This window comes from Cetorhinus maximus, chromosome 16, assembly GCF_964194155.1.
Source record: "Cetorhinus maximus chromosome 16, sCetMax3.hap1.1, whole genome shotgun sequence".
NCBI lineage: Eukaryota > Metazoa > Chordata > Chondrichthyes > Lamniformes > Cetorhinidae > Cetorhinus > Cetorhinus maximus.
The window spans coordinates 17,132,590-17,158,466 of NC_135894.1; the positions used below are offsets into that span (position 1 = coordinate 17,132,590).

General features: G+C 40.0%; 1 protein-coding gene across 2 annotated transcripts in view; it reads right to left on the reverse strand.

Moving 5' to 3' along the window:
• wdfy2 (WD repeat and FYVE domain containing 2) overlaps positions 1 to 25,877 on the reverse strand; it is a 41,238-nt gene that overhangs the window by 8,762 nt on the left and 6,599 nt on the right. The window contains exons 3-9 of one of the 2 annotated variants that reach the window (XM_078559427.1): positions 21,776 to 21,849; positions 13,866 to 13,920; positions 11,486 to 11,636; positions 11,252 to 11,364; positions 9,437 to 9,563; positions 9,221 to 9,326; positions 963 to 1,064 (exon numbers count right to left, since the gene is read on the reverse strand). In XM_078559427.1, the coding sequence (XP_078415553.1) occupies positions 963 to 1,064; positions 9,221 to 9,326; positions 9,437 to 9,563; positions 11,252 to 11,364; positions 11,486 to 11,636; positions 13,866 to 13,920; positions 21,776 to 21,849 (728 nt within the window). The remainder of the gene's footprint in view (positions 1 to 962; positions 1,065 to 9,220; positions 9,327 to 9,436; positions 9,564 to 11,251; positions 11,365 to 11,485; positions 11,637 to 13,865; positions 13,921 to 21,775; positions 21,850 to 25,877) is intronic. The other variant, XM_078559428.1, reaches the window with a different exon arrangement.

A 25,877-nucleotide genomic window follows, 5' to 3' on the forward strand; every position in this document is an offset into this window, starting at 1 on the left:
AATGGCCTCCTTCAGTGCTGTAACAATTCTGTGATAATGTTTTAATTTTTTTTTGATGAGGAAGGTCCTATAGAACCTAACTACAGCTTTTACATTGGATTTAATGGGAAAATGTGATTTGCTTAAAGTTGTTTCACTTAAAGTCGCAATTTTCAGGAACATAAGTACAATTTTAAATGAGGGCTTACTATAACTGCAAGGATTTATTCTATTTAATTCAAGAAGGAAGAATGGTTCAAAGCCATATGTAACTGACAGCATGCATCTAGTGTACCTTGTCTTCCTCTGCCCCTTATTTGCTATTCTCCAAAGCAGTGTGCTTCAAGAGGGAGGAACACGTGCCTTATTAGAATCTAAAGCAAATTATCTATGTTATTGACAAATATGTTAACTTGCAATACTATGACAGACAGTGATCACATAGTGCTTCAATTTACTGTCAGGCTGCCCCATGGAATAAAGTGCCAGCAGAGCAGAAGAGCGGAATGGAGACAAAACACTTAGGAAAAGGAAAGAAAGGCTGACTGGAACATCAGTCTGAGCTATTTTCACATCTCAAGGCCAGCTGAATAAATCTATTGGCAACATCCTGATATTAGATCTTGTTCACCCTTTTGCTCAATAGGGTCTCAAGGGGAAATAATAAAAAAAGACTTAGTTGATGTTTCCTTTAGGTTTGTAAACAGTAGTGGGAACATTATTGGTTAATTCAAGGCAGTAACTCCCTTATGAATACTAAATCTCATTAAACCCATTACCTGGATATATTTTCACATTTTATAACTTACATTGTTACAAAAAAAAAGTAGCTCAGTATGATCAGTTTTATGTGATGATTTTGAAGTTCAGAGCTCCAATCTTTAACTGGTACAATGTAAGTTGGAGAACTTCCACTGAAGACCCGGTTACAACAAAATAACTTTTCAAATACATCTTCATTCTCACATGCAAATGTTGAGTACCTGTCTCAAGCCAATTTTCTTACTGTCCCACATTTGTTTGAAGTTCCAGAAGAAAGGCTGGTCACATTTCTGGCAGGAATCACTATCTAACCAATCAGGAGTCTAGCATCAAAATGGAGAGAAAAGCGAGTTACTTTATTAATGTCAACTCAGTCCTTTGGGATCAGGGTATAAACCAAATTCAGATAAACTGGATTCCCTTTCCTGGATTTGAAATCCCCAAGTTAAAAAAAGGGTTGTTTTCAGCCACTTTTGCCACTGGACACATGGTAGTTCATTATGTCTGTCTGAACAGAGCACGGGACACTGATACCACAATACCCACTCCAATAAGGTTGGGATTCAGACACTGTTTATAACTAAAAGAGTTTAGCATTACCCTTCGCCCACATGTATATAATCTAGGAGTTTTTAATATGGTCTCTTGACATAAACTACATTCAGACAGAAATGTATTGTTCCAGAATGGAGCTTGAAAGATCCATTCACACAATAATCTCTCTGCCAGGTATTTGCTCAAAACTGATTGAATACTGCTTTGATCAGTGATCCCATACAATTCTGAAGCTAGCCGTTTGTTCTGTGCATTCAAATCAAGTACAGATTTAAAAAGACTTGCACTTATAAAGCGCTTTGCATGGCCATAGAATGTCCCAAAGTGCTTTGCAGCCATTAAGGTATTTTTGCAGTTTAGTCAGTCTTGTAACATAGGAAATACAGCAGCCAATTTATACACAGCAAGCTCACACAAACAGAAATATGATAATGACCAGGTAATCTGTTTGTGATGCTGATTGAGAGATAAATATTGGCCAAGACACTGTGCAAACACCCCTGCTCTCAAAATAGTGCCATTGGACCTTTTATATTCACCTGAGAGGACAGACAGGACCTTGGTTTAATGACTCATCTGAAAGATGGTTTAAGATTAGGTGGAGAGAGAGATGGGGGAAAATACACATGTGAACATATAACTTCATACATTGAAAATATTGAGACAAGTTAGATTACCTACCTTGCTCTCTCGCATTCACTGAGTCAAGATCAACCTCCACATACAAACTAGCAAGTTATCAAAATATAGAGAAGAAAATACCTGGGCCAAGTAAGAAACATAATGTTGACGTCATCCTTTCCCAGACCCACAAGTTAGATGTATGTTTCTCTATATGCATTGTGTCTACCTTAAACTGCAGGCATAATGCGGTTCTTTGAAAGAAAGACAGCAGGAAGGAGATAAAGGCTTTAAACTCACACAAAAATATTACACTCACTCATCAAGAATGCCTCATTTATTCAAATTCAAGACATAGTTATTCAAAAGCTAAGTAGGAAATAGAGATGGAAATCTCTCCGATTTAACAATGAGGTCAGCTTTGAGCACTACAGCAACAAAGCACTTGTCATTTTGAACTGTTAATTCAAGACAATGGTGCGTTATGAAAGTGCGCAGGTTATTCTACAGAGCTACTTCATATTGACAGTACTGAGACACAATTTGCAAGCTGCTTCCAACATAGTCATAATGCAAACAGAATTACCATTAACTTGTTGTGATAACCCTTGACCAACTTTCCCAACTTTCCCTCCCTCCTTCCGAGAATACAAACTCCGTTCAGCCATGGTCTGATATGCCCAAGCTATGCTCAGTGTCTCAAGAAAGGGCTTTCATCACAAGCAAGCCAGGATAATGTGGGAACTCTTTCACTCTGCCTATCTACTTAATCTCTGTGTCATTTTGCAATTTTCTGTTCACTTCACAATGCTTCTTACATAATGAAATTTTAAAAAGTGATATATTACCATGTATTCCCAAAACACGTTATTTACATGTGGAATGAAAAATTGTGGGCAGCGCTTGTCACTGTCAGCCAATTTGAGAATTTCCTTTTTTATTCCAACTCTCCGTCCATCTCCCAACTAGTTTTCTGATAACATAAAAACATCTAGAGGATTCTATGGTTATGCAATCTGCACTCAACTGTACAGTGGATGTTTTCAATGATAGTAATAAGCTGCAGTGAGAGTCAATGTCCCCTCTAATTTTTTGCGTGGCCCTTTCATTTCAACACACAGTACCTGCAATTTTTTTTGCACGGTATCTTAAAGGGGACAATTTGTGAGCAGCCTGCACAGTACCTTCCAGGTTGCTGCAGGGATGTGCACTTTTGCAGCTCAGGGGGAACACAATGTAAGCTCTATTGAACAATCTGGTTTCTGTTTATTTAGGTGTTGGGTCCATTATAAATTTGTCAGATAAATCTTGGGAGACAATGCAATGAGTTTAACTCTTGCATTCATGCATCTTTGACAAATAGATCAATGCAGTATTGAAGGACTCAAGTTTTTTAAAATCACAAACAAGCCAAGAAAAGCTGTGATCTGCATAATATTAAGATTAGAGTCCCCTGATGGAACCGGCTGTATTTTCCATTTGTTCAGACCTAATGCACCAGAGAAACCTGCTCCTCAGCTAAGCTGTTTACAGTTGGGATATATACCCCAGTTTCATTTTATAAGTTTAGGAGCCAAATATTTTGAACACTACAAAAGAGGAACACAAACTAAATGTCTGACTAACTTCCGTTTGACATTAGAGATTGTAATTTCGCATTCCCGCCCGACCCCCCAACCCAAATCCACAGTTAACTCATGGGCTGGGTTGTGTGTAGATCAGCAGTTGTTCCTTGAAAATATTAGAAGCCAAGATCCTGAAAGTCTCACATAAAATGGAGGGGACAAACTCAAAATGAAGGATGATATTTGGGATACACAGCTTTCAAAACAATTAAAATGCAAAGGTTTAAAAAAAAAAGCACAAAGTGCAGGTGCACATATGCTAATTTACATCAAATGTGATTTGTTAGGCTGTTCTTAAAAATCAACTATATTTATTACCACCATTTAACAAGCAAAAACCTAATATCACATGGCTCATTTTTTCAGCATGTATCCTCACAACATGAGTCCATTTGCTATTTATATTTAGCAAAGGACTAGTTCAACTAGAAAGATTGTTACTTTGATGAAATTGTTTATTCCAGTAACCGAATATGTATGCTCAGAGTTTCACGTACAGATTTTTAACAGGTATCTCTCCCCTCAACACCCACAGGATACATTTCATTTCTGACGTTTTTTTGCTTTCTTTTAGAATCAGTAAATTGTCAATAGTTTTAACGGCTTGTTACTCTTCAGTGATTCTGTGGGCTTGTTTGCTTGATGGCAGAAGAACAAGATCTACTTGCAGCAACAGATAAAATTGTGCTCTGAGTTTCCAAAGGTCAATTCAAGTTTACCACAGTTCTGACTCAGAATATGACCGACAGAGGCAGAGGGAGGTAAATAATATAACCGAACAACCGCTGCTCCACACAAACACCTTGACCCATTATTTGACTGCAGATTGGGAGGAGTGAACCCTGTAACGCCAAACTGATCTATATCATTGTTCAACAAGTAGGCATTTTGTAAACTAGTGCACTAAGGCAGTCAATCTGAATGACGTGGAATTATAAACCGGTTGGGTGGGAGTGCTGACTGCACACACGTGATTTTACGCTTCATTTTTTAAATCCAAAAGAAGTCACAATACTCAAAATTCCCTACCACTATTGAGCTTGCTATTAGAAGCCGCAAGCTTGGGTGGCTCAAATTCCAGTGTTCTGTGCTCCTTCATCTGGTGGAAGGTGAAAGAGTGCCTGTATTCTAGAGATTACAACAGATGTGCAAGAACAGGCCCTGACTCAACTATTATACGGCAGGTACACTGGAACAATGACACATCATCACCAAGTTCTTCCAATGAAGTAGCTTAGTTTTTCAGGTTAATAATTAATATCCTGACCTAAAGTTTAATAGTAGTCTTAGAGTGTGTGTGTGGTAGAAATAGATTCTATAAATACCATAGCAAGGTTGATTTAATTAAATAACATCTTCGATCCTTTTTCTCCGGGTCAGTTGGATGCTTGACAAACAAATCTAACTACCGAGAAATCTGCTTAGGTAGAGTCATAATTTTGATTTAGACACTTACCTAAGGCAGGAGAATGCAGATGCAGGTTAACAAGAGCCAAAGCTTCAGGGCAGTCAAGTGTTTGTAAGATTTTAGCAAGTTGAAACTGGACTAGTAATTCAACGAACGGGAGTTCAAATCCCATTGTGGCAGTTTGAAAGTTTGAATGCAATTCAAAAAGAAATCTCAAAATAAAAAGTTTGTTTCAGCAAAATTGGCCAAGAAACTATTAAATTGTCATGACTCAACTGGTTCACGAAAGAGAATGTCCTTGTGGGGTCAAAGAGAGGATCTATTCGGTTGAAGTTAAGTAAGAATAGACAGCTACTTTGCTACTCCATGTAATTTTTAAGCCACTAAATAGTGGGAAGCAGTGCAGAAGCTGAGAAGTACATGAAATATGGTGTGATAATGGGAGACCAACTACTCCAATATTGAACAGGCAATGACTGTCAAAGGAGGGGAGCAGGAGAATTTTCTTGATCGGTATGTTTCCAGCCCAACAAGGATGGGGGCATTTCCAGATCAAGTCCTGGGGAATGCTATGGGTCAAGTGGAGATAATACCATAAAGTTTAGATTAGTTATGGAAAGGGGCCGAGTTCAGCAAATTGAAGAGGGATCTGGCCCAGGTAAATTCGAGTCAAAGATTGGCAAGCAGAAATTTAATGGAGCAAAGGTTGACCTTTAAAGAATAAAAGTATAGTCTAGGTACATTTCCACAAGGGAGAATCGGAGGGCAATAAAAGCCAGAGCTCCTTGGATGGCAAGGAGTTATAGTCAGATGAAGCTAAAAAGGGGGTGCATGATAGATGTCAACTGGATAATACAAGGGTGAATCAGGTTGAATATAAAAGGCACATAAGTGAAAAAATGAAATGGGATATCAAGTGACAGGACAAGAATAGATTGCTGACTAACAAAGCAGGAGATCCAAAGATCTTCTATGAGGATATTAACAGTAAAAGATTTGTCAAACGAGTGGTGGGATTGACCAGGAACCAAAGCAAAGATCTGGTGATGGAAAACATGGATGAGATATTAAATTAGTACTTTGAATCAGTATTTACACCGAGAAAAAAGAATTTGCCAAAGCTCTGGTAAGCAGCAGGTTGCTGGGAGACTGATGAGTTAAAAATGGGTCAAGAAGAGGTACTAGAAAGGCTGGCTGTAAAGTGGATAAGTCATTTGGTTCAGGTATCCTATATTGCTGAGGGAAGTAAGAGTAGAATTTATGGCAGTGCTGGCTGCAATTCTCCTCAGCTGTGGGGTAGTGCCAAAAAACTGGAGGATTGCAAATGTTACATCCTTAATCCAAGAAAAAAGGACAGTTAAGCAACCCAAGAGCTGAGTTGCTCTTGCAGAGAGCTGGCACAGACACGACAGGAGAAACTGCCTCCTTTTGTGCTGTAACCATTCTCTGATTCCATAATCCTGACAAGTAGAGGCCAGTCAATTTAACGTCAGTGTCAGGCAAGCTCTCAGAAACAAAATTCCGGGACAAATTTAACAATCACATGACATGTATGGACTAATATCAGAGAGCCAGCACACATTTATTAAGGAAAAATCATGCTTGACTAACATGATTGAGTTTTTTTTGATTAGGTAACATAAAGGGTGGATGAGGGCAATGCAATTGATGCTCTGCATAAGTACTTTCAAAAGGTGTTAGATAAGGTATGACACACATGCTTGTTACTAAAATTGAAGTCTATGGCAAAAAGGACAGTAGCAGCATGATACAAAATTGGCTATGCGATAGAAAGCAGTTGTGGTAAATGGCAGTTTGTTGTCTGGGAGACAGGTATGTAGTGGTGTTTCCCCAAAGTTCAGTACTCAGACCAATATTTTTTGATATACATTAGTTACTTAGATTTGGTGGTACAGGGTGCAATTTTGAAATATATATTTGACAAAAAACTTGTAAATGTGGTAAATAATGAGGAGGGTTGTAATCGGCTTCATGGGGACAAAGACAGGTTGGTGGAATGGGCAGATACATGGCAGATGAAATTCAATGCGGAAAAGTGAATCAATACATTGTGGTAGGAAGAATGAGCATAGTACAATTAAAAAGGGTGCAAGAAGAGAAAGAGCTGAGTATATGTGCACAAACCTTTGAAAGTGGCAGTACAGGTCAACAAAGCAGTTAAAAAAGCATGAGAGATCCTGGGCTTTATAATGAGGGGTATAGAGCACAAGAGCAAGGAAGTTGTGCTAAGCCTTTATAAAACACTGGTTCAGTCTCATACAGAGGATTGTGTCCAATTCTGGGTGTGAAGGCTTTGGAGAGAATACAGAGGAGACTTAATATAATGTTTCAAGGGATGATAGATTACAATTATTTGAAAAGCTGGTGTTGTTTGCCATAGAACAGAGAAGGCTTAGATGAAATTTGGATAAGGTATTTAAAATCATGAAGGATTTATATCGAGTAAATAAAGAGAAACTGTTCCCAATGGCAGAAGGGTTGATAACCAGGGAGCACAGATTTAAGGTGATTGGCAAAGAACCAGAGGCCCCATGAAGGTGACCTTTTTAGGCAATGAATGGTTATGATTTGAAATACTCTGCCTGATAGTGTGGTGGATACAGATTCAACAGTAACTTTCAAAAGGGAATTGGATAAATACTTGAAAGGGAAAAAAAAATTACAGCAATATGAGGAAAAGAGCAGGGAATGAGACAAACTGAACTGTTCTTCCAGAGAACTGGTTCATGGACTGAGTGGTCTCCTGTGTTAGAAATCTATGAATGTCATTAAGGAAAAGAAGCCTGCTGTTCTTACTTGGTCTCACCTATATGCAACTTCGGTCCAAAACCAACACAGTTGACTCTTACCTGCCCTCTGAAGCGACCTAGCAAGTCACTCAGTTTCATCAAAAGGCAGGAAACCCAGGATGGGAAATAAATGCCTGCCAGCAATGCACACATCCAGATTTTTTTTTTTTTAAATGGCTTGCATTTATATAGCTCCTTCCACAACCAGTGGACATCTCAGAGTGCGTTACAGCTAATGAAGTAACTTTTTTAGTGATGTTGATTGAGGAATAAATATTGGCCAGGACACCAGGGACAACTCCCATGCTCTTCTTCAAAATAGTGCCATGGGATATTTTACACCCAACCGAACAGCCAGCTGGGGCTTTGGCTTAACTCTCACCTGAAAGACGGTGTCTCCAACAGTGCAACACTCCCTCAGAACTGCACTGGAGTCAGGCTTGATTTAAAGCAACCCTGGTCTTTAGTGGGTAGGCAAGGTTCCACTATACTATTAATTCACCCTGTAAACAATTTAATAACATCACCAATGTGCTATATTTTAGAAAACAGAACCCAATTTCCTGAGGTTTTATCTCCTCTCCAACTTTTCCGAAGGCACCAACTCACCTCAGGATCTGGTCCAACTGGCACAGAAGTGTCCACCCACCTTCCAGTAACTCACCCACCTACATATTTAATTTTTGTCAACTGTGGCTCAGTTGGTAGTACATTCACCTTTGAATTACAAGGTTCTGGATTCAAGTCCCACTCCAGAGCTTGAGCACAAAAATCAAAGCTGACACTCCAGAGCAGTACTGAGGGAAAAGTTGCACTGTCAGAGAAGCAGTCTTTCAGATGAGATTTTAAACCGAGGCCACTCTAACTGTTCAGGTGGATGTAAAAGACCCCATGACACTATTTCAAAGCAGAGCAGGGGAGTTATCCCCGGTGTCCTGGCCAAAATGCTTTCCTCAATCAACATTATAAAAAACAGATTATCTGGTCATTGCCACATTGCTGTTCATGGGAGTTATTTGTGCATATATTGGCTGTCGCATTTCCTAAATCATAAGAGTGACTACACTTTAAAAAGTACTTCCTTGGCTGTACAATAAAGCACTTTGAGATGTCCAATGACTGACCATAGATCAGACTTCCCAGTCTGTGAGCCTCAGAGCTCCTGCAATACAAAGCTACAAATCGACATTTTGTACACGTTTTCCTGAAAAGCCATGAAACACAACTTGGCTCCCAACAATAGTTAGGGAAGGCAACTTATGTTAATTAACACATGAAGTGTAGAACTGAACTTGTGGCTTCAAAATCAAGAACATTTTCTACCTTGCACTGATTCTAGTGCAGTTCACGATGGAGGGAGGTGGAACTTTCACTGTCAAAAGCACGTGAATTATTAATGAGCTGGGTTCCATTTGCATGGTGTTCAAATTTTCAAGGACTGAATGAAATTGCATGCTGACCTCTTGCCTCTTTACATCCATGTTCCACACAACAATCCCACCATCTGCACCACAAGAGATCAGTTGCCGAGTATGATGTGCATAACAAAGGGACTGAACTTTATCGCTGTATGACAGAAACAGAACAAAGAATTAGCTAAAGCAGCACAATTGCATTCATGCACTGGTTGGAAAAGCAAGTGTACGTGCAAATCAATACAAATGCTGAACACTCACTTGTGGCCTTGTAATTCAATAGCAGTTCCCTTTCTGCCTCCTATATCCCACATAATAATGGAATGGTCAGAACTGCCTGAGAATAGTGTCCGTTGAACCGGGTCCCAACAAAGTGCCGTGATGCTGCCTGAAAGACAGGTTAAAAGAGGGTTTTTAGGTAATCCAGCTAACTACTCTTTGAAAATACAATACAACTTCAAGCCAGTCGAAAAACAAATATGACATTTGGCATCGAGTGAGTCAATTCAATTTTCGCTCTGCACTAGAAGTTTATTCACAGAATGTACTTCCTACCTTACATTACTCCTGGGTAAACTTACCTAGCATTATTTGTATTTTATCTTAGGTTAGCATTTTGTGCTCATCATGAAATATGCCAGTACTAAAGAATGGAACATTTTTCATTTATGATTACAGCAAACACTCCCTGGGCAGATACTGGATGCAAATCAAAGCTTGCTTTACTTTGTTCCATAATCACACCTTAACCCCGACCTTAGAGGAGCATCCTTACATCGATGAGAATCTTTCCTCTTCAGGTCAGCTGCATTTCTAACCCCTCTGGGTGAAATGAATGATTTCTGGAATTTTGGACTGTAGACCCATGCCCAACAGGGCTGAGGAGACTTACATCTTCCCAGCCCTTGGCTGGATTTAAACCCAGTCCCAGGGCTGAAATGATGGTGCTATACGCAGTAAGATTTTTCTTCTCATCACAAATACAATAGCAAAACTAAAGTCTGGATTCTGATGATTTACCTCACTCTAAACAGCAGTGAGTACATAACCTGTTTCTACACAATAAGCATTTCACCTGTTAATAAATTTTCTTTTCAACCTCTACAAACAAAAATATACTCAAAACAGGAGAGCAGCCTGGAATAGCTATAAAGAACATTCTAACTGTCTATTGAAATAAACACACACAAAGCATGCACTGCTTCAATTAGCATATTAGCCACTTTGTGGATTATTTTGGATCCCCTCACATACTAATTCAGGAAGTATACATTCTTCTTCGATTCACTCCAGTTGCTTACTCAGAAATCACTTGGCTTGTATGGATTGCAGGGGAGATGAATTCAGTTGAGTACTGTGTGTCACTGCCCTGCACTGACCCACCATCCTAGAAGCAGCAAATTTCCATGAAAAGGAACTAACTACATGGAAGAGGTTTGTACAGTTAGCTAGATGAAGGAGTACTGAACACACTCTTGGCTTGCCTTCCTCTTTGATCTTCGTCTTATTACTTAAGTCTTCATAAATGTTGCAAAATGATTCTCCATCTCCACCTAGCACATTTGCAATAGCAAGTTCCAACCAGCTGTCAGTGCAAGCAAGTAAATTTATATAGAAAATATGGGATTGCTTACATTGCAGTAATCTAATCAGGTATTTCAGAGACACAGCCTCTCTCCTCTCCCACTGACCACAGTGAAGCTCCAGAGGTTTGTAACTATGATAAGAATTAAGAGGTTGGACTTGCTGTCTGAAACCATTCATTGGTAAGTTACCTACACCACATTTGGTTTCATTGCCGGGTGTTTTGTTCAACTTGCTCCCATTTCAATAACAATAGCAACTGTCATGTTTCCCATCAGCAACACAACGTTTTATCGACGACTGGAATGTGACTAAACCTTTATCTAGAAATAAACTAAAGCAACACCCGTATGTTAAACACACTTGCATGTTAGGAATGAGGAAAACATTGCAGAAGCAATGAGCAGGAGTTGGGAATTGTGCAATGACGCATGATTTGACTGAGACAGAGACAAACATGAATTCTAACAAGAAAAGCTCTGGTTAGCTTACCACTGTGTCCTTTAAATGTCGTAACTACAGAGCAATTGTCTTGTTCAAGCTTCAAAATCGTCACCTGCCCAGAATAATCCCCAATAAAAGCATGCCGCGTTTCAATGTCAAATCTGAGAAGAGTGGTCATGGAAAAGTATGAGTGTAAAGCAGTCTTATGTGTTACAATTTAATTAAAATGCCACAAGTTACTCTCTACGCAGGGCAGTGCATTAACTATTATGTTTAGGATACTGCAGACACGAAGCCCAAGCAGAAGTTCTGTGGCTACCTAGCCTTCGGCCACTCTCCGAACAATGCCAAGTGAAGCTTTTGTCTTGCCCCGTGCTCAGCAACCATTCCATCTCCAAGATAAATAGGGCCATTGTCACTCGGTTCTGATGAGCTGAAAAAAGGAACAAATCACATTGGTTCTCGAAAGCTCATGAATTTCACATTAGCGTAAAGCAAAATGTATAGAAATGGCAAGTGGTAGTGCCACCATCTCATAAATCAGAACCATCAGGCAAAGTCTGCTTCTCAGTAGCTTTTCAATCTGCCAATTCATGAAATTGCTGCATTCATGGGAACAATTTAAATTGTATAAACCAGTTCAATATCACTGCCCCAGTCTCAAATGGCAAAGAAAAATAGGTAAGCACAAAATATACTAATTATCACTTCTACTGTTAGTTTCAACATGAACCTCTCTTCAAGGTTTCATTAAGCCCTCTGAGATTACAAAGCTGTGCATAATAGCTCATAGGCATGTAGTTATTCTTCTTCTTGCTGGACGAGGAAGCACAAACACGCAGACTAAAATTTACACCTAAAAAATGTGCTTTGTTGCTGGCACGGAACACTAAGAATGAAAAAAGCTGTGGGTTCATGAAAATGTGGACTTTGCTCCTGAATCTTTTTCAGACTGGACACAGTGTTCCTGAGCGCCTCATTCTCTTCAGATGAGGAGAAATGACTTCACACAACGTATTGTGAACCTTTGGAATTTTCTACTCCAGAGGTTTGAGAATGCCCCATCACTGAATACATTTAAGGTTGGGATAGGCAGATTTTTGGTCTCTCAGGGAATTAAGGGATATGGGGAGTGGTCGGGAAAACGGAGTTGAAGCCCAAGATCAGCCATGACCATATTGAGTGATGGAGCAGGTTCGATGTGCCTTATGGTCTACTCCTGCTCCTATTTCTCGTGTTCTTGTATTCCATAGCAGAGGATTTGCTCAATAGTCATTTTAATCACTTGCCCAGAAATAAAAAATGTTGCCCTCCCACCACGCCCCTACTATTAGACTGTGGGATCACAAGTGACTTTTCACAATCTGAACTGGGAATTGTGTAGATGGAAGTAAAGATGGAGACTAGGCAGAAATAGGAAAAGGAAAATATACAAAGAAACACAGGGTCACATTCATGCTACACCAAGATTTATGGTATTGGCTCTGCTGTTATTGCGATGCATATAGGTGCTGCACATTCACCAGCTGCTCACATTGTCAAAACGAAGAGTCCAAGAGTCATATGCTTGCTATACGAACATTGGAAGAAGCAATGCCCAGTCTCCCAAGAGTAATTTTTAATCATTGAAACTGCCAATAATATAGCCGGCATAATCCAGTCTCAATGTTTAAAATGCAGGTGTAGTGGCTCATCAGTTCTACTTTTAACATCAGGCCACGGCTTTAATAGTCAGTTAAAAACGCTGGTTACCCAGATAAGCTCAAAGAGCTGGGCCTTCATGCTTTAAAGAAGCACACGGTTAGGGTGATTTGATCAAGGTTTATAAAACAATGAAGGGATTTGATTGTGTTTGTGCAGACAGTTTGACCAGGGCCACAATTTCAAGTTACGAAAAGGCCAAAACTAGGTTAGATGTTAGGAGGTAGCTTCTTTGCAAGAGAATAGTGGATTTGTGGAACAGGCTGCTGTTGTGTGTGGTCTCTTGACTCACTGAATTCCTTCGAGCAAGAGTTGGACCTGTTTTTGGCTTGGGTGGAGATCACCTTGTTCAAGAGGTAGGTGTGGTATAATGTTATTTGTGGCCAGAGTGGTCTTCTCAACTAGTTTTGATCACTTAAGAGGCATTTTGCCAATATTTCTCCACCACCTCCCTGCCTGCCCTACAATTGGCCTAAGTTTTTAAATTGGGTTTACATCTCTCTTAGACTATGTGGCATCAGGTGGGGCGGGAGGTCTTTGTATTGTGATGCGGGGGACATTGCCGCCATATAGGACAGGCTGAATGGACCAGTAAATCTTTCACTGTCCATCATTGTTCATGCACAAGCATGAAGACTGGAAATAGTCCCATCATTGAACAGCCAACTTGGAACAAAGCACAGGTGGGCTGCCCCATGACCTCTGGAGCATAGCATTAACCTGCTGTTTTCAACCTCATTATAATGAGGCAACACCTTATGTATTTGGTTAGCTCACGACACAAAACCTTACAACCAGGGTTTTCCCCAAGTTAACAACTATGAACTATGCTGTAAAATCCAAGGATGGGTAAATTAGCAGTTTCCTAGCCCTTGGCAGTGGACAAAAATACCTAGTCCTCAGTTTTTATGCTCTCATGTTTTTCCCTCCCTCCCAATTAGAAAATCAAGAAGTTCCTTACCCAGGTAGTTCTTTGCAGAAATCATTTTGTTGTAGTCCTCCGACAAAATAAACTCCTGACAAAAGATATAATATTTAAGTTGCAACCTTTCCTCAGATCATTTCCATGTATAGATTTAAGTTAAACCAGCACTGTTTTCGGACGTTTAAAATTTTAAGAAATTTTGGCATCAGAATTTCTTTTAAAAACAGTCCCCACGCATATAGCTGGCAGGTTTGTGTGAACACAATTTGCCATCTTTATAGTTACCAGTGTAACAAACAAATGATCATGTGAAGCAGTTAGGCATAAAAGATCTCAGGATAATTCCGTTCAGTACACAGAGGGTGATTCAGAAACCGGCACTGACAATAGATAAATCTGTTAACTTTGCTGAGATTAATGCCCTGGAACAGTCAGGTATGTGTTGGAGAGCGAGTTAAACAGGTCGGGTGTGCTTGCTCATTAAAATGAACTTGGAATGTGTCAACTCACTCCTTTATTATTTTCAAGTTACAGGATAAGGACAAAACCTCTTTCAAGAGAGGTAAAACATAGCCAGAATGCATCCAACTCTGTAGCCAGCAAGAAGGGCTCAAAGACATGGGGAGTTTGGACTTAAAAACAAGTAATAAGGAATTACTCAAACGGCCAGCCCATTTAATACAGTTTACATAGCATTACATAGAATATCGCAGCCCAGATAAAGACATTTGCCTCAACCAGTCCATGTTAGTGTTTATGCTCTAAGTGAGCTTCTTCTCATCCTTCCTCAGCTAATTCTATCAACATAACCCTTTATCTCCTTCTCTCTCATTTGCTTATCTACCTTCCCCTTAAATGCATCTATACTACTCATCTCAACTACTCCCTGTGATAGCAAGTTCCACATTCTCACTATTCTCTGGGTTAACAACGGTTCTTCTGAATTCCTTATTTCATTTCTCAGTGAAAATCTTATTGATGACCTCTAGTTTTCCTCTTCTCACCCAGCCCATTCACCCTTTCATGATAGGCATAACCTCAATTTTTGTGAAGCTTTTTTGCACTCTCTCTAATCTATATCATTTGTAGAATACGGTGAGCAGGACTGCACACAGTACTCCATGTGTGGTCTAACCAAGGTTCAATATGCGTTTAGCATAACTTGCCTTATTTTTAAATCTAGTCCCCAGAACTAGATCTTAGTGCTTGGATCCTAGTGCTTGGTTTCTTGTGTTAAGATCTTATTAACCTGCATCACAATTTTTACAAATTGTGTATTTGTACTCACAGGTCCCTTTGCTCTTCTATTCTATTACAATTCTTAATTTCTAAGTATGATGTGACCTTATTTTTCTTACCAAAATGACATAGCTCACACTTATGCTGAAATTAATATGCCAATTATATGCCCATTCTGCAAATTTGTTCATGACTTCTTGCAATTTGTTTCAGTCCTCCTCAGTGTTTATCATACCTCTCAATTTTGTGTTGTCTGTAAATTTAGAAATTGTATTGATTCCAAAGAGTCTTCCCAGCAGATCCCTTGTAGCGCCCACCTTCTAACTAGCTATCCTTTACCCCTAGAAACATAGGAAATAGGAGTAGATCATTCGGCCCTTCGAGCCTGCTCCACCATTCAATATGATCATGGTTGGTCCTATCTCAACGCCATACTCCCACTCTCTCCCCATACCCCTTGATGCCTTTAGAGTCTAGAAATCTATTTCCTTCTTAAATATATTCAGTGACTTGGCCTCCACAGCCCTCTGTGGTAGAAAATTCCACAGGTTCACCACCCTCTGAGTGAAGAAGTTTCTCCTCATCCCAGTCCTAAATGGCCTACCCCTTATCCTGAGACCGTGACCCTTTGTTCTCGAAACCCCTCTACCACTCCAGCCAGAGGAAACATCATCCCTGCATCCAGTCTGTCCAGCCCCATCGGAATTTTATATATTTCAATGAAATCCCCTCTCATTCTTAACTCCAGTGAATACAGGCCTACTTGACCCAATCTCTCCTCATATGACAATTCTGCCACCCCAGGAATCAGTCTGGTGAACCTTCGCTGCACTCCATCTACAGCAAATATCTGCTTTCTTAGGCAAGGAGACCAAAACTGCACACAATACTCCAGGTGTGGTCTCACCAAGGCCCTGCACAGCTGCAATAAGACATCCTTGTGCCTGTACTCGAGTCCTCTTGCTATGAAGGCCAGCATACCATTTGCCTTCTTAAATGATTGCTGAACCTGCATGTTTGCTTTCAGTGATTGGTGTACAAGGACACTCAGGTCCCTTGGCACGGCAACATTTCCCAATCTATCACCATTTAACCAATACTCTGCCATTGTTTTTCCCAGGAAAGTGGATAACTTCACACTTACCCACATTATATTGCATCTGCTATGTATTTGCCCACTCAATCATATTGTCTGAAGTGCCTTGAAGTCTCTTAACACCCTCCTCACCGCTCACATTTGCACCAAGTTTCGTGCCATCAGCAAACTTGGAAATATTACATTTGGTTCCCTCATCCAAATCATTGTGAATAGCTGGGGTCCAAGCACTGATCCCTGCAGTACCCTACTAGTCACCATCTGCCACTCTGAAAAAGACCCATTTATTCCTACTCTGTTTCCTGTCTGCTAACTAATTCTAAATCCACGCCAATAAATTACCCCCAATCCCATGTGCTTTAATTTTACACACTAAACTCTTATGTGGGGCTTTATCAAAAGCTTTCCGAAAATCCAAATACACCACATCCACTGGTTCTCCCTTATCTATTCTGCTAGTTATATCCTCAAAGAACACCAGTAGGTTTGTCAAACATGATTTCCCTTTCATAAATCATGATGACATTGTCTAACCACATTGATATTTTCTAAGTGTCCTGTTATCACATCCTTTATAATAGACTCTAGCATTTCTCCTACTACTGATGTTAGGCTAACCAGTCTTTAATCCCCTGTTTTATCCCTCCCTCCTTTTTTAAATAGTGGGGCTACATTTGCCACCCTCTAATCTGCCGGGACTGTTCCAGGATCCACAGAATTTTAGGAGATGACAACCAACGTATCTACTATTTCATCACCACCTCTTTAGTGCCCTGGGATGAAGGTTATCAGGCCCTGGGGATTTATCGGCTTTCAGTCCCATTAATTTCCCCAGTACTATTTTTTTTAGCAATACTAATTTCCTTCAATTCCTCCTTCTAATTAGACCCTTTGCTCCCTAGCATTTCTGGCAAGTTATTTGTGCCTTCCTCCATGAAGACAGAGCTAAAGTAGTTGTTTAATTGCTCTACCATTTCCTTGTTCTCTATTATAACTTCTCCCGTTTCAGACTGTAAGAAACGTACATTAATCTTCACTAATCTTTCCCTTTTTACATACTTATTGAAGCTTTTATAGTCCGCTTTTTATGTTCCTTGCAAATTTACAATCATACTCTTTTTATTTTTTCCCCTCTTAATAAATCTCTTGGTTCTTCTTTGCTGAATTCTAAACTGCTCCCAATCCACAGGCTTGCTACTTTTTCAAGCAATTTTATACGACTCCTCTTTGGATCTGATACTATCCTTAATTTTTTTTGTTAACCATGGTTGAGCCATTTTTCCTGTTGCGTTTTTGCGCCAGAAAGGAATGTATAACCGTTGCATACATTTGTTCCTTAAATATTAGCCATTGTCTATCCGCCGTCATGCCTTTTAATGAAGTTCCTCAATCTATCTTAGCCAACTCACACCTCATACCTTCGTACTTTCCTTTGTTAAGATTTAGGACCCTAGTTTCAGATCTACTTCACTACTGACTACTTCACTTTCCATCCTAATGAAGAATTCGATCATGTTATGGTCACTGTTCCTGGTCACTGCAGCACCCTCGTTACATGCATCTCTAATTTCCTGTTTAATGCTGTATCCTACCTTATCACTACTGTTTGAAGGCCTACAGACAACTCCCACTAATGTGTGCCACCCCTTGTTGCTTCTTAGCTCCATCCAGACTGATTCAACATCTACATTTTCTGAGCCAATATCCTTTCTCACTATTGCATTGATTTTATCTTTAATTAACAACGCCACTCCACCTCTTTTTCCTTTTTGCCCGTCCTTCCCAAATATAGAGTACCTTTGGATATTCAGTTCCCAGCCTTGGTCACCCTGCAGCCATGTCTCTGTAATCGCAATCATATCATGCCCATTAACATCTATTTGCGTAGTTAATTCGTCAACCTTATTGCGAATGCTCCGTGCATTCAGATACAGTGCCTTTAGACTTGTCTTTTTAACATTTACGCAATCTTTTTGTACTAAGGGCCTATTTGCTGCTAGCCCTCGTTTCCTCTGCCTTCCACTTTTGCTTTCAACTTTTCTGCCTTTCTTTGTTTCCCTCTCTTGTGTCTCCCTGCTCAGGTTCCCATCCCCCTGTCACTCAAGTTTAAATCCTCCCCCACAGTACTAGCGAATACCCCTGAGAGGATATTGGTCCCAGTCCTGCTGGGGTGCAACCGTCCAGCTTGTACAGGTCCCATCTTCCCCGGAATTGGTCCCAATTCCTCAAGAACCTACTTTATCTTGCAGCCAGCCAGCTTTCCATTCTGCTCCTGGTCCCCTGACTCTGCATGCTCTGACCTTATTCATTTGCCTAATATACGGTATCTTATTAAAGGCCTTTTGAAACTCTTGATATCACATCTAGTACATTTCCTTTGTCTATCTTCTCTATTACCTCTTCAAAGAATTCAATGTGGTTGATCAAGCAAGACATTCCCTTTTGAAATCCATGTTGACAATTCTTTTTTTTTTTGGTTTGTAGATATTTTTCTATTTTCTTTCATCAGGATTCCATTTTGTTTTCTACTGCTGATGTTAAGCTGACTGATCTAGTTACCCCGACATGTTCCATCTCCCTTCTAACACTACACCTTTTTACAATGCACTATTAAATGTGCAATAGTGCCTCTGCCATCCTTTTCCTAGATTCTTTCAGAAGTACCTTTATAACTGATGCCTATGGTAGCAGCAATTGGTTACCACCACTTACACGATATAGGGAGCTATCTGGGATAAGGTGGGACAGTAACCGGTGGTATTGTATGTCACCAACACGACATTTTCTTTGATTCGGTTATTCACTTGTTTTGGTTGAAGTGGGTACCGATAACAAGTGAATTGCTTTGGCAGATTTCTGTGCTCAGTGTAAGAATGTAGGTTTAACAGCAGCAGAGATAAAAGACAGTAAGGGGGCTGCAACAACAACTATCATTGCAACCCCCCCCTAAATGCATCTCTTTCACACCACTCCTCCAAGTTAGTTTCCCTGATTCAGCACACTATTTAGGATGATGATTGACTCAACTCTCTGGTCCCTAATGTAAAATTCTGCCAGAAAAAAAAATTAAATTAATGCAATAGTGCCACACCAGTAAATTCATCTCTGGCCCTAAACAAGCTCCAAAGCAAACAGGTTCAAACCAAAATTAACTTCCAATGTGAATTCTGGGTGCATGTATAACATGCACAACAGATGATGTGCTTACATATCTGCCCCCTTTTAAAGATTTCCAAGTGACAAATGGAACTGTTATGAGCCTGCGCAAGTGTGTTTCCAAAATGCATAGTTTGACTTCTGATGCACTGCCAAATCCTTCTACCAGAACTACTGATTCCATAAAGGGTCAACCAGTCTGGAAGAAATTGTTACTGAAAACATGCAATTTCTAAAGTCTGCTGGATGAATGCCAGAGTGCAAGCAATGGCTTAAAATAAATAGCTTTTAAATCCAGGCAAGGGAATCATTCAGCAAATCACTTAGCGCTGAAGAGACAATCTCTACTCTTCTTGTTTATCCAAGATCAACAAAAAAGCTGCTACTTTTACCTACATTTTCATTCAGGTAGCCATATCCAATCTATACGAGACGTGTCCTGGATTTAAAAAAATTATTTTTTATTCTTTCATGGGATGTAGCCATCACTGGTGAGGCCAGCATGTGTTACCCATCCCTAATTGCCCTTGAATTGAATGGCTTGCTAGGCCTTTGAAGGGGACAGCTCAGAGGCAAGCACATTGCTCTGGGTCTGGAGTCACACGCATGCCAGACTAAGTAGAGACAGCAGATTTCCTTCCTTAAAAGATATTAGTGAACCAGATGGGTTTTTCTACAAAAATCAAAGATAGTTTCATGGTCACCATTACTGAGACTAGTTTTCAACTCCAGACTTATTAATGGAATTCAAATTGCCTTCCTTTAGGGAAGGAAATCTGCTGTCCTTACCTGATCTGGCCTACATGCGATCCCAGACCCACAGCAATGTGGTTAACTCTTAAATACCCTCTGAACAGGGGATAGGCAATAAATGCTGGCCTAGCCGGTGACGCCCATATCCCATGAACCAATTTTTAAAAAAATCACCAGCTGCTGAGATGGGATTTGAACCCAGGTCCCCAGAGCATTAGCACTACACTATCTTCCCCCACCACCACCTCACCAAATTTAAGATTTAGGAAGTTAACGTTAACAAATGCAGCAGAAATTATGCTTTGTTCCTTGATGTGTCTAAGTGCACTGATCTATTCACTCTGTATTCTCCATTCTTCCAACATTGACCTATTTCTCATTCCCTATCCTCTGTAGCACTTCAGCCACTATCTGACTGCTCCAGAACCTCTGCCATTTACTACTTTTATCTTATCTTCAAAAACTTCAAGTGTCTGTTCTTTACAGTCTACTCGGCACTTTGCCAGGCAGTGCACATAGAGAGGTTTCTGCATAAATGTCTCCAAATTTCTGTTGCACGAGCCTCCTCCCTCAGATGGGCTTTAGCCCTGCAGCTGATTTGCTTTCAAGAATTTAATATTTACTGAGGCCTTCCTATAATTGTTATTAAATCAACAATGCCAGAGCCCCTTACCTACAGGTTGCCTCATACAAGAGTGTCCCTTGTACTTTCCTGTCCCTGAATCCTTCCACAATCAGGTGCGTAGTCTCTTCTTGGCAACATTAGAACCCTCAGTCTCCGCCAAATGGCTACAATTCCTCACCATGCAGGACTCTGTCTCTGCTTTTGGATATTGGACTGTAGCCCACCTCTCTGAAAATGCATCATTCTGTGCCCTGACTCCTAACAATATTGTGAAATGTTTCAGCAACTTGCTACTGCTGCACATGATCAGAAATCCAATACTATCTGTGGATTTCTTCTGCTGTGAAGCATATGGGGAAAATTCTGGCAGCTGTCAGACTAACCTTTGCACTGGTATTTCACTCCACCTATAGTGAACCATAAGGTATCTTCTTCCCTGTGGGTCTCCCAGTGCAGACATCTGCATCTTTCAGGTACATCAAATGTCCAACTGTCTTGAACAGCAACGTAGCAAAATGACAGTCTTAATATTCCCTTTAGAATGAAGGAATTCAAATCCTAGGTTTATTGAGAGTGCAACACAGCAAATATAAAACCTTGAATTTTTCTACCCAATGGTAAACCCCTGAAACCCTCAGCTAAAATGGTTTGTGAACTTCACTGCACAATACCTTTCCTGACTGTGCCAAGGAATAAATTGTGCCACTATCGCAGCAGGGGAAAGCAGATTTCAGTTCAGACTATTTCAAGCATCTTTCTTCAACAATCCCTCCTGCGCCATTAAATGGCACTGATGCAATAGTGGTATCCATCAATAAAGGTAAATATCAAGCTGGGGAAGGGCACCGGACCATACAAGAAGAGACATTCTCCTATTGCTCCGACTTTGTCTGTAACAACCTCCAACTGCTTGCCCCAAGAGAGTTTGCTGTTGTCCAAGAGTATTTCTATATGGGCATTAAGTGAACAAGGAAGACGATGTCACTTATAAAAGATGTTAGACACACCAAAGGTAGGGGAGACACTTGTTGACAGCCATTTACACGAACTTCCTCCAGTTTATAGTCAGGTACTCACGGAGACTGTACCGTTGTCCAGTCCTACTGAGAGCCTCCTTGTTTCTGGATTGAAGGACATGCATGAACATGAAGCTGTAAAAGGAAAATTCTCACTGTAATGCTAGATATGTTCAAAATATTCATGACGACCTGTCAAAAACCATTGTTTTAATTCATATTTAAACTTGTCTACTTTTCAATACAATATTGCTCCATAGCATTCAATAAAAATGCTATAAATTTCCTATTGAGGTGTACTACTTGAAACAAAATTGGATACTGCAATAATTTTTAAGTTAAAGTGTGCATGCAATTCCCCTTCTCCCAAAGGTTAACATGCATAATGTGACACGATAACTGCACTGAGTTCTTTGCAACGCCAAGCAGTTAACTGACTCCTCAATCTAGGCTAGTTGCAAATTCCTACAATTTTAACACTGGGGGACACAATTTCACACAAGGCTGGGCTAGTACTCCAAACAATATTGCAAATATCCACAGATCACATTCCTCCACCTGCAAAGACATTTCAAGCACGTTGTAACGCAAGTACAAAAGCGGAAATGTCTCTGCATATAGACCCCGATCTGAGGCTTAAAACCTTAAATCTTGGCATCTGTGCAGCGACTACTTAAGAGTTTGGTAAATGTTGCACAGGAACTTACATAACCAAAACATGACTGCAATTTTAGTGGCAGTGGAGGTGCATTGACAACTTTTCAGAACTTGAGTGTACAGTACACTCACCAATTGTTGTTTGAGATATAGAAACAGAAGTGAGTCATAAAGCACCTTGAGCCTCTTCTGGAAAAACAAAATATCAAAGATATAGAATCCCACATCACGCAGGACAAAAACAGCTCAGCTTAGACTTATCAACCCTTTCACTCTCACCAGTGTTCCAAGTAGTAGAATAGATGTGCTGATTTTAGTTCATGAAACCTTTTGATTGCTTTTTAACCAGCCAAACAGAAATTTGACCCTTAAAAAAAAATCAAGGCATCTATTTTTCACCACTGTGAGCCTACCTGAAGCCTCTAAGAGTACAGTAAGCCATTCCTTAAACTGACAACTCTTGCAAGAAATCTGAACCTTGGATTCCACCCAACAGGCTGGTTTCGGACTGCACTGCTGCCATCAGGAATTGTTGATGGAAGCACAACACCAAAAGGTAGCATAAAATAGGCAAATTTGACTCTGGGATATTACTGCAGCCACTTGGAAAGGTAGGTCTCATATTATTAGAGATGAGCATTAGTAATAGTACAAATTTCAGCTGGTGCAATGCCCAGAGACACAGTCAGCCATTATAAAAACAACCTTAGTCTTTGAAGGCTTATTGTACAAAGGTTTGCATTTTATTGGGCAAAGAAAAGCAGAGGAGATCATTTTTTTCATCGATTAACACACCAGCAGTGTTAAACAGGTCAGCAGAGCTTGTGCATGACCTTCACTAAATAATATGTAACACTCAACGTTTCCAACTTCATAATGCAAGTTCCCATTGTGAGAAGAAAATTAACCATGCTTTTTCAGTTAAGTATTGAAGCAGAGCATTTCACTCAATTCTTTCCTTTTCATTTTCTTCCCTTCTTTTTCCTTCACAGCCCACTGACTGTAGGTCACACTCATACTTAGGCACCACACAGTGCGGCACTCTTAGCTGACACAAATCAGGCTTTAGTGTGTAATGAATCATATTATTTTCTACACTATAATCAATGGCCCACCTAATATGGAGCTGCTTTTCTGATTCAGTCTGTCACAAAAAGAACAAAAGTACTTGGTGACATGACATGCACATTTCCCCCCCCACGAACTCTTCCCTTGACCTTTCTCCTCTCATACTCTGGTTACTCCTTTTGAGGAGTTGTTCCAGACAACAGCAACACCTGACCCAAACAAGCATTCTTCACCAGAGCAAGTGTCCATGACCTGTTCAATCAAAGGGGTTCATCACCAGTGGGCACAATTCTGTTCCTGTCCAAAACGCTCACATCTGGATCTCTGGCAAAGGGGGTGGAGGCAATTCCACAGGAATCAGAAGTAGCAACCTTTGCCAATTTTTCTCCCCCCTCCACTCAAATAAAGGGCACATAATGTAATGGTCAAATATACATTGGAACATCACTGAATAAAACATTTCTAGCATAATCCAACAACTAACAAATTACTTCCCTCAAGGTACCACTGATCGCTAAAAAAAAGCAGGAATTCATGGTTGCAGGAATTGATTATCAATGAGTAACTGCAAGTTAAACTGCACATTGTAATTGCACAATAAAATTGATGCAACATGTTCAGATGTTTACATTTGGAACCATTTCTACAATTTTGAAAGGACGGTTATGGAATATCAATTGAAGTTGTTTTGTTATGTCTGAATCACTTTTTTGTACATCTAAAACCCTATCTTTGGCTTAGCTGGGAAAAAAGTAAAACCTCAGTCTCCCTAGAAGCTAATGCTGCACTCTTCAAAGGCAATAGAGCAGCAGGATTTTCATTCCACAGCTTAAGATCCTACGATACTAAGGCCATTCCAATATTTATCTATTATGATGCTTAGTTAACTTTAACAAAAAGCCAAAGGAAAGATGGGACTTTTAAAAAAAAAGCAAGTTATGATGATCTCGAATGCATTGTCTGAAAAGGTGGTGGAAGGAGATTCAATCACAAAAGGGAACTGGATATATATTTAAAAAGGAGAAATCTTCAATGCTATGGAGAAAGAGACTGGGAAATGGAACTAATTTGGTAGCTCTTCAAAGAACCACCACAGGCACGATGAGCCAAATGGCCTTGTCTGCTGTATGATTCTATTAGCTGTGTACCAGTGTTTGTATAACAATCACAATGTAAAGTTCACAAGTTGAAAATCCCAAACTAGGCCAAGTACCAAATTACACAAGGAAATCTGAGCTTCAACACAAGTATCACAACATGGAAATTACCTGGACAAGTATTCAAACTAGCACCCGAGAGTCTCAGATGCATATTTCACTTACCAAGCTTCAGTTTGAAACAGTGTACTTTTATAACCTATTTCATTTGCTGCTCCAAAGTTTGATCAATGATGACAGCCAATACAATGTATTGCACAAAATATATTTTCCATTTAACCTAATTAACTACTTTTTACAAGGCTACTCTACTTATTATACAAATGTTTTAATATAAATTCAAAATGCAAGTAACCAACTGTGAAGCTTTTACTCTACACCTGATAAGCAAATGACCAGCCCACAAGTTCCATTTTTCTCCTTCCATGAGGGTAGTGATTTCTACTCAAGTACAGTAAGCGTGGGTACCAAACACCTGCCTCTCCCCGCCCATTATTTCATCAAGGCAGCACTCCTTGACATGTCAGCATACGACTTGAAAATGGGTGGGTTAAAACCAAGAGATCTGTGTTCACCCAAAATCATTGACATGCCCATTTTTCAGCATGTCACTGGGCAGCAGTTACAAGCAAGAACCCTGGCTTTCCTTCACAACTTTTCCAGTGCAACTTTGCCACGTCCTTACTCTGCACCTCTCCCCAACAGGTCGGAAGATCGGGAGTTGAATAGAAAATTCACTATCCTGAGCTTGCATACTATCCACTGCAGAGTACATTGGAGCAATGCATGGTCACAACAACCCCCACATTGCCATGAGAAAAGTTAATTTGCAACAAAAAACAAAGAGCTAAAAAGTAAAACAAATGAATTAGCATGAAACTAAACTCAGTCTACACTACAAACAAAGATTGACCACTCGTTTTAATTTCCCACTCTTCCTTTTGGTTTAGAATTTATGCTGCAAATAAGAGCGCTCAGTCCTGCTGATACAAGGAGGGAGGGTAAAGCAGGCAACAGCCAAAGTCGAGAAATACTGAAGGTTAAATCCATCACAGCACCTCGCTGTTCAGTGCTCCTTTTTGTGAATAAGTTGCTTATCATGGTCAGACAGAATAATTTGCACCTCAGGGATACCAAGGGGAAATAAATTATTCATCCTCTCAGCTATAGTACTATATTGTATCCAGAGGTAACATGGTACGGCTGATAATTCTCCGTACCTCCACAGTCAGCAATTCCTACATCTTTTTAGACGTAACCAGGTGATTTACTCACAATACA